General features: G+C 42.8%; 1 protein-coding gene across 8 annotated transcripts in view; it reads left to right on the top strand.

The window, feature by feature from the left end:
- SULF1 (sulfatase 1) overlaps positions 1 to 12204 on the top strand; it is a 179500-nt gene that overhangs the window by 102315 nt on the left and 64981 nt on the right. For all 8 annotated transcript variants that reach the window (XM_045454988.1, XM_045454985.1, XM_045454986.1 and 5 more), the window contains one exon: positions 5118 to 5357. In XM_045454988.1, coding sequence (XP_045310944.1) covers positions 5118 to 5357 — 240 coding nt within the window. The remainder of the gene's footprint in view (positions 1 to 5117; positions 5358 to 12204) is intronic.

Raw genomic sequence — 12204 nt, 5'->3', positions numbered from 1 at the left:
CCTGCTTCCTAGCTCACAGATGGCTGTCTCATTATGTGTCCTCACACGGCAGAAGGGGCAAGGGAGCCCCGTGGGGCCTCTTATATAAGGGCATTAATCCCACTCATGAGGGCCCCACCTTCATGATCTAATCCCCTCCCAAAGACCCCTCCTCCTAACGCCATTGCCTTGGACATTGGGTTCAACACACACATTTTGTGGGGGATACAAATATTCAGTCTACGGCAACCTGTCTACTTTTATGCCCCTTTTGGAATTCAGATGTGAATTACAGAGAAGAGAAGGGCATGAAAACGACAGGAGAAAATTAATGTGGGGGGTTGAGGTGAGCACACAGTGAAATCCCAGCCCGTCTGACAACACTCCATGCGAGAGGCACTGTAACAGCCTCATGCCATTTGCTCCTCAACAACCCTGTGATCCAGCTGGGGAACTATCCTTAGCCCCATTTTACAGATGAGACATTCACCCCAGAAGAGAGTAAAAGACTTGCTCAAGCCGATCTATGGCAAAATCCAGATGTTTTCCCATAAGTTCAAGTCCAGGGCTCTTTCTCTTCTCATTCTTAGCCTCCTAAGCGCTGCCTTGTGAATCTTGTTATGAGTCTTCAGCCGTAAGCTTCGTGTCATGCCTATGAAATAATTGTTCTAATAACTGAGAATCAGCACAATTTGCATTTTTGACCCCAAAGGCCTGACACTCAGAGAGGTGAGGAGCTGCAGCTTAAAAACAAAACTGAGCCCTTCCAGGGCGCCTGGGTGGCTCATTTGGTTAAGTGGCTGCCTTCAGCTCAGGTCATGATCTCGCGGCATACGGGTTCGAGCCGCACGTGGGGCTCTGTGCTGTCCGCACAGACCCCTCTTCAAATCCTCTGTCCCTCTGTCTCTGCTCCTCTCCTGCTCTCTCTCTCTCTCTTTCTCTCTCTCAAAATAAATAAGTAAAAATTTATAACATACAAAAGTGAGTCCTTCCAACAACAGGACAGGACATTGTCCCACTCATCAATCTCAACAGGTGTAAGTGCATAGTTATGAGTTTTATTACAGAATAGCTTCAGGGAGAGAGAGCGTCCCAATGGGAAACCAGTAGTGTCATCACGACGGTGATGCATGCGGTGCAAGTCAGTGTGACCGACCGACCGACCTTAATCGACACGCAGCCGTGCCAAGAAGGTCCTTCGTGCTTTCCTTACTGGTACATACTAAGTCAGAGTGAAGGGGTGGGATCCCCGTGCCTGTCATCTGCACAGAACCCACCGAGATCAGAGGCTGCATTTAGCACCGGCGTGGCTGTCAGCTACGAAGACAGACGCATCCACAGCCCACTCCCCCCTCACCTTGGCCTGGGCCACTGAGGTCACTTCAGCCCTCGGGGAGGGGGCTGGCGGGAGGCAGGCAGCAGTGCCTGTCAGCATCGCCTCTAAGAGGCCAGGTGAAGCAAAATACACGACTGCGGAAAGTGAGACCCATCTTGACTGCGAGCAGACAGCTTTTCTGTTTCTCAGTCTTGAAAACGTCAGTGTCACGGCCAGTACTCGGCCGAGATCTAGGGGCTCTTGAGCACGGTCTCTGGAGCAGATTGCCTGCATTCACGTCTAGGCTCTGCTAACCTAGGGTTTGTGTGGCCCTCAGAATGCTATTTAACCCTTCGGCCCCTCAGTCTTATCATCTGTGATTTTTATATACGAGTAATAAGTAATAACACCTGCTGTGAAGGCTTATCGTCAGGATTAAATGAACTGATTGATGCGTGTGAAGTGCTCCGAAGGGAATCCGGCTGAGAGTTAAGCATGACATCGATGTTTCCCATTCCTGTCTGCAGTATCTTGCACCTCGGGACGGGGCTGAGCCACCGAGAGGCACCCACGAAAGTCTCTCGCAGCTCCAGGCTTCCCGGGTTCTGTGTCCAGCCAGACACTCGAGTGCGAGTGTGGTCCAAGTGCAAGTGAAGTGAAGCAGCTTCACTAGGGAACTTGTTACAAGTACAAATTCTCTGGTGTTTCCCCAAGTCTTCTTCAATCAGCACCTCAGGGCGGGCCCAGGATTCCGATTTGACGTGCTCTCCGGGTGATTTTTAAAGTTGGAGAAACACTGTCTCAGAATCTTCTCTTCACTGAGAAACCTCAGGCCAGATACCCGCTTTCAGGAATCCTAATGGTGGGGCTACAGTGGTCATGGTGACCGAGGGGACCAAAGGTCCTCATCAGTCCCTTTGATGTGGGACCTGGTTGGAATCTGGACGAATTATTTAGGACCTCGACATAATCAGCTTAGTTAATTAAAAGAGTGACGTTTAGAATGGCAGAGGAGTCCTGGTGGGGGCAAATCCAAGTTATGAACTGGACTACGTTTTAGCTCCCCTTTTCCTGTTATTTGACCTTAGATCAGATTTCCCACTGCCGTCCCATATCAGCAGTCTGAATGAGTCTGTAAACAGGAGATTGCAGGCGATTCAGGACCGTGGAGGAGGGTTTCCAGTACTTTTTTTTGTAAATGCGCTAAGACTCGTAAAGGAAACGGATACCCCATTCTGTGAAATACAGAGAGGATTTGGCAATGAAAATCCATCCATAGTGTTTGCTGAGTTTTCCCCAAATTCAAGATACTACATGAAGTAAGCACTGCAGAGTTGTAAAGAGGAGAGAGGAACAAATGAGTGGACTTGGGCGTCTACCCTTCACTCTCCCCACTCCCCACGTCTGTATCCGTCTAGTTCTTTCCCTGTCCAGGGTGCTTCCCCCATATGATCAAAAAATATAAAACACATTTCTAAAATGGACTTCCTTGATCTCCTACAGGGCATATATCTTTTTAGTTACTTCTTTTTTGTTAAATTTATTTTGAGAGAGGGACGGAGAGAGAGAGAGAGAGCACGACCACACTGGGGAGGGGCAGAGAAAGAGGGAGAGAGAGAATCCCGAGCAGGCTCTGCGCTGTCAGCACAGAGCCCAAGGCGGGGCTTGAACTCACGAACCATGAGGTCATGACCTGAGCCGAAATCAAGAGTCAGACCCTTAACTGACTGAGCCTCCCAGGCATCCCATCTTTTTAGTTACTTCTTGAGCAACAGCGAACCATTACTTCTCCAGTTTTCTTCCTGTGCCGAAGATGTTGACGTATAGTCAACTCATTGCCTTCTGATGCATTACGGTGTCTCTGGGATCTGCTTCTTAGATGCTCCATTTTAGAGGCACCATCCAGTTCAGGTGCTTATCATCTCATGGCCGGACAGCCTCAGCGATCCCTTGGCCGTGACATCGATGGAGCGGCCCGTTCCCTCTTCAGTGCACATGCCTCCATCACCACGTTGCCACGACAACACCCTCAAAGACTTTTTCCTTATCGTGTCATTCATGCCTTTGACAAAGAAACTGTTCTGCCTTCATTTTGGCTATTCTTTCAAATCTAAATATCTCTGCCCAACCTCAAAGCCATTCACTAGCTCTGCCTCCCACATTTCATGAAGAGAAGTGTCCATTCTTTTTCGTTCTAGGAAATCAGTGTGCTGCAATCTTCCGTCTACTCCCCCCACCTCCCGAGCCCACACATACCGTCCTGCCCACTAACGCACTGTGCCCGTCTTGCATTTTTCTTCCTGCTCTCCTTCCATTTGTCCTCATTTCTTGTTTCAGAACTCTTATTAGACATCCCCCCCAGTCCCTTGTAGCCTTATTTTACTGCTGCTGCTGTAGCCACACTCTTACGTTGCTTTGCAAATATCCCCAATGCGATTTCTATACGTAGGTTCTCGTCCAGATAGTTTACTGCCGAAGACCAAGGGAGCAGAGGATTTTCCATTTCTTTTGTTAACGCTACACTTACGGGACCAGCCCAGAGTACTGAGGTTGATAGAATGTTCAGCATGAAGTGGGCACTCACTACATGTTATTCACCGATTACAAAGAGGTTGCTTGATCCCCTGAAGACAACCAGGGGAGAAAAAGCAGTCAGGAATCCTCCTAACTGAAGCCTATTTTAGGGAGCTCTAATGAGACCCAATTAGAAACCTTCCTCCTGTTTTCGTATGTTTCATGTGAACAGAAAGAGCTAATATGTGAAAAAAATCAGGCTAACTGTGGCTTTTTGGACCATTGCACACTTCTCTTCTGCTCTGAATGCTTGCCTGGTTTGCATTACGATTTCCTTCCTCGCTGGAAAACGACATAGACTTTCTCCCTTTCTTTGGAAGAAGTGGGACCTGTTGGAAATGTGAGGCTCCAGGATTCAAATGCAATGGGCTTGGCTGTAGTGCTCTGTAGTGCATTTCTTGACAAGTCCTGAAAAGACTATTGAATTCTAGCCTGTGCTTTTTTTTCTGCAGTATTTGGATGTGTTTCAGCGGCAGTGTTTGGCTGGGTAGAGTAATCGAAGTAGTTTTTTTCTTCCTCAGCAATCTTATGTTACAATTTCATCCTTCACAGTCAGAATGGAATATTTTACTCTATGTAAATCCTTTTGAGTGTAGTAGAATCATAGCTCTTTCATAAGCAGTCTGTGTTTTAATATTACATGTAAACAGGTTAAGATGTAAATTGGTAGTACTATCCTGATAGAAAAACTGGCAGGTATTTGGTGACTTTGCTAGGGAACACCAAGTTACAAAGAAGAATTTTTTTAAATTAAATACAGACATTTTGGAGGGACTTTTACTTAATAGGGGGAAAAAAAATGGCTTTCCTCTTTAATTTCATATGATTGAAACACTATATCTAGTAACCTCTGCAATGTCACAAGCATTGTGCATATGTGGTGGGCTGGGGTTTTGATGTTCTGTGTAACAGGCTATTGTTCTCTGGTAATCTTCAAAAGGCTGCTGGCCTTTGAATTTGCTCCATATCTAAAATTCTAGCTTTAATTATCAGATTAGCCTGCATTTTTTTCTTTGTGAGTAAGGAGAGGAGAAGCTGAATTGTGTTTATTATTCTGCAAAATGCTTGAGATGATAGGATCCCAAATGCTTAATTTTGTTCCGGAAATGGGAACTGTCAAATTATAGAGCCCTTCAAGCCAATGGAGGGTAATTAATAAATCAGGGGAACAGGGTCACTGAGTGACATGGCATAAATGGGTGTTCGTGTGGCGCAGGCTGCTAAACAACGTTGAAATTGTCCCTTCCAGGGTCCCTGCAAGTCATGAACAAAACAAGAAAGATTATGGAGCATGGGGGGGCCACCTTCACCAACGCTTTTGTGACTACCCCCATGTGCTGCCCCTCCCGGTCCTCCATGCTCACCGGAAAGTATGTGCACAACCACAATGTCTACACCAACAATGAGAACTGCTCTTCGCCGTCCTGGCAGGCGATGCATGAACCTCGGACTTTTGCTGTGTATCTTAACAACACTGGCTACAGAACAGGTAAAGGTGGACTTTCTAGCCAATGAACTTCTGGTGGTAAATGCATGGTGTAATGAAATAGATGAAGTTCCAAAAAGCAGAAGTAGGGTAGACTCTTCTCTTCTGCATCAGTGTCCTCCCCATCCCCTTCTTTTTTACTCTGAAAAGTGTACCAATGAGCGATCCCTTAGAAAAAAGAGTGATTCTCAGTGGGTACGTTAGGAAAGTGTTATATTCATCAGAGCACCCAACGATCAGAATTTTCTAAGAGGATCTGCAACAGAGGAGTATTCACCCCATTTGCCTGCTTGGGATCATGTTACAGCCTGAGGCTTGTCTTAGGTGTTGGTAAATTCCTGCAGATTGTTTCAGTGAGAAATCATCAAATGTTTGAAACTGCTTAGCATCCACTCCAAGATCTGGGACCCACTAGATAATCAAAAATTATTTTTTGAATTAGTAAATAACTGAATGAATAAGCCAACGAGGTGTACCTTGTTCATTCATCTGTTTTTTCATTCATAACTAATAGAAGTTGGAGTTTCTTTAGCTTAGGCTGTGGTTATTTGTAGGTCTCAGATGTTCACCCCCGTCTTCCAGGAAAGGAAGGCCTCCCAATCGCTACACCTGCTGTCATTGTTTAACCTACATAGGGCAAGAAGAGGTTTCTGGTTAATTGCTCTTTTGAAAATTGGGGACCTCTTTCAAGAGAAGTCACAGGGGCGCCTGGGTGGCTCAGTCAGTTAAGCATCTGACTTCGGCTCAGGTCATGATCTCACGATCTGAGTTTGAGCCCCGTGTCGGGCTCTGTGCTGACAGCTCAGAGCCTGGAGCCTGCTTCAGATTCTGTGTCTCCCTCTCTCTCTGCCCCTGTCCTACTCGCACTCTGTCTCTCTCTGAAATAAATAAAGACTAAAAAAAAATTTTTTAAAAAGAGAAGTCATAAATGTCATTCAATCTTTGTAAGAAAGACTGTGGTAACGTTAGCCCCCAAAGCCTTTATTATCCCAGCATTCCGATGTTCTCTTAGGGGTTTTCTGAACATTTCTTCATGAAAGGCAACAAAGGTGTTTATAGAAGAGCTGCAGTGCACAAATAGTTTTTTTCAGAACCACCAAGACTTAGAAGGATTAAAGATGTCATCATTAAAGTTTGTTGGAAATGGTTTGTGGGCCTACAGCTTCTCTATTCTGAAGATTTAGAAGTAAAGGGTTTCAGATATATGTATTCTCTGAAATATCTTTAAAACATGAAATTAATCTTTCCCTGTGGACTTGGAAAGTATGAGGCCATTTGCTTCTTCTCAGGGCGTTCTGTGCGCTCTTAATACTTGTTATTTATGGATAAAAATATTGATTTTGACTCTGATAGCATTGTCATTCACAAGCATCTCAAGATCTCCATTCAGAAGGAAGGCTCCTCCCATGACTCTCAAGGGTGTTTGCTTATACTTAGGAAAGAAACTAGGTTACTGAGAGTGCCTTATCCTAAGTGTGTTTTCTCACATAAGTGATTTAAATTTATGGCACCTTTCATCTGAGAGCCCTAAGGCAATTTGCAAACCCATCAAACATCCCTGTAGGGTTTACAGACAGCAAATGTACTTGGCTCTGTGTTATAACTGGGGTGGGGATTTCAAATACTGTGTGACCAGCTCGGAAGCGAAACCAGAAATTCTCCCCTGATGCCTGGTTCCTGATTTTAACCACCGACTCGTGTTTTGTTCATGAGAAGCATCATATGAAATCAATGCCTTTTGACTCCCAGGCTCCCTAGAATTTAATCCCTAGTAGCAGGTATAACGCTTGAAGGGTCGGGACTCTCACCATATCCAGAGTGAGACGGGCGATGCCTATCATAAGAAATAAAGCTGCAGGATGACACAGAGAACCCTACCAAGACCAAGAGTGGTCAGCCAAGGTTTGATAGTCTGTTTCGGGGCAAATCAAGCAAGGGCAAGAAGAAGATGAATGAGTTCTGAAGAAACAGCATACGGCTATGTAACCATAGCCCACAATATTGTATTGTGCACTTGAAATTCGCTGAGAGGGTAGATCTTTGGTGTTGTCACCACAAAAGGAAAATAGTAGAGGTGTGAGGTGATGGATATGATGATTGGCTTGGTGGTGGTGAATGTTTCACAGTCTTTATGTATTTCATGCCATCAGGTTGTACACCTTAAATATATTACAGCTTTTGATTGTCACTTACACATCAATAAAACTAGGGAGAAAAAAGAAAGGGGAAAAAGAAGGAAATTAATATATGTCGTTTACTCATGTGCACAGACGCTTTATCTAAATTGTCTCACTTAATTCTTCCGGCAACCTGGAAAGAAAGGATTTGCCTGTGTTGCCAGTGAAGAAACAGAGACTCAGGAGAGTTGTCTAAGGTCACAGGCTTACCCGTGGTAGGATGAATCTAGCACACCTGACTCCAAAGTCTTTCCTTTTTCCATCATCCTCTTTCTTTACATGTTTCTGTCATGCCTCATTCCATAGCACCTTCAGAGACACGTAAAATGTAACAGGATACCGAACAGTAAGAACCCTGGAAAATGGAAATGAAGGGCTGTACCAGTTAAAGTCAAGGCAAAGCTTGGTACACAAAGTGCATGCCATGGAGATGTGGAGAAAAGGTGCATATTTGGAACTAAGCTTCCAGATGGCAAAAGGAAAAATTGAAATGCCATCCATTACGAAGTTTACTGGGTCACCAAGATAGAAACAAATTATCTAAGAAGCGCAGTATATTCTGGGGATTGTTTTAGTTATACTACGTTATATCTACCCTACAATGGATTACAAGAGCTTGAATAAAATAGAGATAATTTAGTTCGATCCCCTTATATTCAGGTGAGCAAATTTACACCAACAAGATCGAAGTGGCACATCTGATATTCTAATGGGAAGAACGGGTGTCAGGACCTTAGTCTTCAGAGTTCTTTCCAGTGTCCTACCCTAAATGTACAGGTTAGGTCTAGAATGACACTGCACCCCATAAGCCTGCCCCGATGACAACTGTCAGGCCTTTTGTGCAGCCCGGCAGCCTGCTTCAGTCACTTGTCTTCTCCAAGAACAGGAGATTTGCTCCTGGAACCTAAGTCTGATTCTGAGGCCAACCTTCCACCCAGGGGCCTGGATACTTAGGTAATAATTGAATTTATAGTGAGTCATCTTAACAGGGGAAAAGGAATTCTTTAAAGGAAACGAGGACTTTTCCAAATAGTTGATAAACTAAAAAAGGATGATACACACATAATAAATTTTGATGGGTCCATTAGTGAATCAGGCAAAAATACAAATTGGAAGACTAAAATGTCAATGATAGAGATCTATACAATTTAAATTTATCCTTGATGGGAAAATATTGAAGTGTCTCAGACAATTAGGAAGCAGAGATGTCTTTGTGACAAGAGTTTATTGATCTAGCAAGGGACAGGGTCCCATTTGAAAATACACAAATAAGCACATCAGGAGGACAGGAATCTTAGGAAATTAAGAAAATTGTTGAATAGGTATTAAACCAACATAATTATTTATAAGCCACTAAACTAGAAGGGGAGAAAGCCAATATATAAAGATTTTATTGTTTTTCTAATAATGAATATATTATTTGGAACATTTAGCTGAGAAGCTAAGAAAAATAATGCAAGAAACCAAAATATATATCATACATAAATATTCATCTAAAGAAAAGCACAGTGCAGTAATCAGTTTTATGAAGAACAAGTCAGAGAAGACAAATTACTAAGAGGCTTATTTTGGGATGCCTCCAGAATATGTGGATTTAAATGAATCGAATTGATCCGATATTATATTTACCATCGTCTGACATGATTTTTTCTTTTTCAGAACTGAGGCATATTTTTGGACTGGCTATAGCCTAAATTTTTCTAACTTTACTCATGGAAAATATGACTGTCCAACAGCTTTAATGTTCAAAAGGGGAAAATACAACAACACGTCTATTGCATTTTATGTTCTGACAAGTGAAGTGGGACTGATATTGGATTATCTATCATAGAAATGAATATCCTGCCCATCTGCTCAAAAAAAATAAAATGTAGTGTAAATTTCCTGGAAGAGTATAGACATGAATGTAAAACCTGTCATCGGTTTTAAGGTAAAAGTAACAAGCCACGTTGGAGAGATAGCATCACATATCAGAAAAAAAAAAAAAACCCTAAATCAAGACTGAGGGGAGTCGGACCCTTGTCCCATCTCTGCCTTTAATATGTTCGGAGAATTTGCATGAGCTAGTTCCCAATTTGTATATGCAATGCAGAGATCAAACAGAATGATTCCTAGGTTTTCTTTCCTGCCTGAAATTAAACTGTAATTTTATTATAATCCCTGTACGTTTTTATATTGACTCATTTAAAGATTGTAGTGTTCACATTACAATTGTAACACATGATACATAAAATCACATGTGAATTAAACTTTAGTCATACTCATTTAACTTCATATCACTTGGGTGAAAGGGGCAATGTTTAATGGACAGCTGCAGTAAATCTCTTTGTAAAGAAGTCTTTTATAACAAAATAATTTAGACCGATGAATCAATTCTTCTGATTTCATGTCGTTTTATTTTACAAAACTTATGTTACTCATAGCAAAATTATTTATTTATTTATTTATTTATTTGTCCTCCACACACTAATATTCTTATTTTAATGAATTATGGTATTATAGATCTTGATAGTAACATATGGTATAGCATACATGTATTGAACTACATATGCTTAGACTTACACTAAGTGCTGGGATATGAAAAGATATAAAGTAAGATCCCTGGCTTGACAAGAAATAAGTAAGGTCCTTGTCTTCATTAGACTTACAGTCTCCTTGGGGAATTAAATTATAATTTTAACTTGGTTCAAACTTACGTATATTGGTGTGTTAACTACCAGTAAAATCCTGTGACCCCAAGTTTATCAATTACACGCAGTAAAAACTCAGTGTACCATTTGTTATGTTAAATAAGATTTAACTTCTCCACAGCATCAGAACTCTTTTCTATAGTTCCTCCTGCTGACCTAAAAGCCTTTGCTTCAAAGAGTTGAAGGAAAAATTTTTAAGTATTATGTAACAGATAGTCCTCTGCAGATGTAGCAGGGCCTAAAGTCACCCGTAATTATAATCAGGTCTTTCTGATCTTTCTGCCTGTCACCCGACCCCCCCACCCCCTTTTTAAACAGCCATGAAGGGAAGTGCTTAATGATGTCTCAGAGAAGAGAATGATCTAGAAGGACAGGTAGATGGTGTGTTAGTGATATATTCTGATGGTAGTAAGTTGACGTGAATTGCCAATGCCAAGGGATAAGAAAAACTTCAAACTACACATAATATAATGGCAATATGGGCGAGAAAATGAAATTCACCTTAGGGAGGGAGAACGAGATTTAATACATCTGGAAGAAAATAATTAGAAGCCCAGATAATCAATTGCAGAGTGCTGCCAGGAAGCATAATGTTGAAAGAGGCCAGGGGTGATTACAAATGAGTCTCAATGTTACGAGGCAACAAGAAAGGCCAGAGTAACTTGAAGCCAACAGCACCGGGGTGCCGCATCGTGATGCATGAGGTCCTGGTCTCTCTCGGAACAAGTGTGCTGGATGAGGGCACATCTGGAATCCTGAGTACATGTTTTTACACTCTGTTAGCGCAGAGACACCGAAAACCTGGAGGGAGTTCTGAAGCAAGCAACAAGGACTATTAAGAGACTAGAAGGAATAGTTTACAAGGGGAGGATTAAGGGAGGGGCACTAGCCATGGCGATGGATAGAAAACAGCACTAAATAACCGAACAAGTAAAACAACGAGGCAAAGGGCAGGAGTGAGTGACCCATCGTGGCTGCCCCGAGAGGAAAAAACAAGAGAGCAAAACTGAACGTAACAGGAAAAAAATCTAAAAACTAATTAAGCAAGAAAACGGAAGCCAAATGGGAATTCGTTGCCGCAAAATGTGGCCGATTGGGGAAGAAAAGTATGTAACCTCTCAAGAAAGTTTTCCAAATGCACAAGCGCGGAACTCCAAGATCTCCTTGGACAGCCGAGTGGTACATTATTTGAAACCAGGATACAGCGTTGGGAGCATAATGATAACGGTGCTGCTAATAATAATACCAGCAGCAGCAGCAGCATTAAAAAAGCCCTTGTTATGTGCCAGGCACTGTTCTGAGCGCTTTACGTATGTTTTATTTCACTTGATTCTAACAACAACCCCGCCACGGTGCTTATTAGTATCCTTGCGTTTTCACAGATGGAGAACTGGACGTGAAGAGAGGCTAAGTAACTTGCCTGAGGATAGCTAGCAAATGACACCGCCAGGATTTGAACCCAGGCAGGCTGGCTCCAGCGTTTATATTCCAAGCCACTGTACCCTTTTACCTCTTTTAAGACAGATGGAGAGGAATGTGGGACAAAACCCCTGGGGATGAGGAGAAGGCCAGGGGAAAGAGCTGGGCCCAAGGTTATTAAGTGGAAGGTTCCTGGAAATCGTCCCCTTCTGAAGTAATGGTGGGTGTGGCCCTGGTCCACGGCCTCTGACTGGAGGTCACATTGCCTTTTGTTAGAAAGGAAAATTATCTTGTACTTTATGTGAAAAGGTGATTAGTCTCTAAAGACAAGAACCCCTCGTTAGAATTCCTACTGCACACAGTCAGCTCAGAGGGAAATCCTGAGTCCTACCTGATGTGAGACCCTCTGACATTTTGTCCTACCCCCATTTCTCAGACTTGAGTCAACTCTTCCAAGAAAATGAATCCGACCAGAAATATCAACTTCAGCCACTTATAATTCAAGTGAAAACATAAGTCTAGAATTTATAGAATCCCCAGAATACATGGAGGTCCATGAACCCC

The sequence above is a fragment of the Leopardus geoffroyi genome, chromosome C3, assembly GCF_018350155.1.
Source record: "Leopardus geoffroyi isolate Oge1 chromosome C3, O.geoffroyi_Oge1_pat1.0, whole genome shotgun sequence".
NCBI classification, from domain to species: Eukaryota; Metazoa; Chordata; class Mammalia; order Carnivora; family Felidae; genus Leopardus; species Leopardus geoffroyi.
This window is presented reverse-complemented; position numbering and strand designations above follow the sequence as displayed.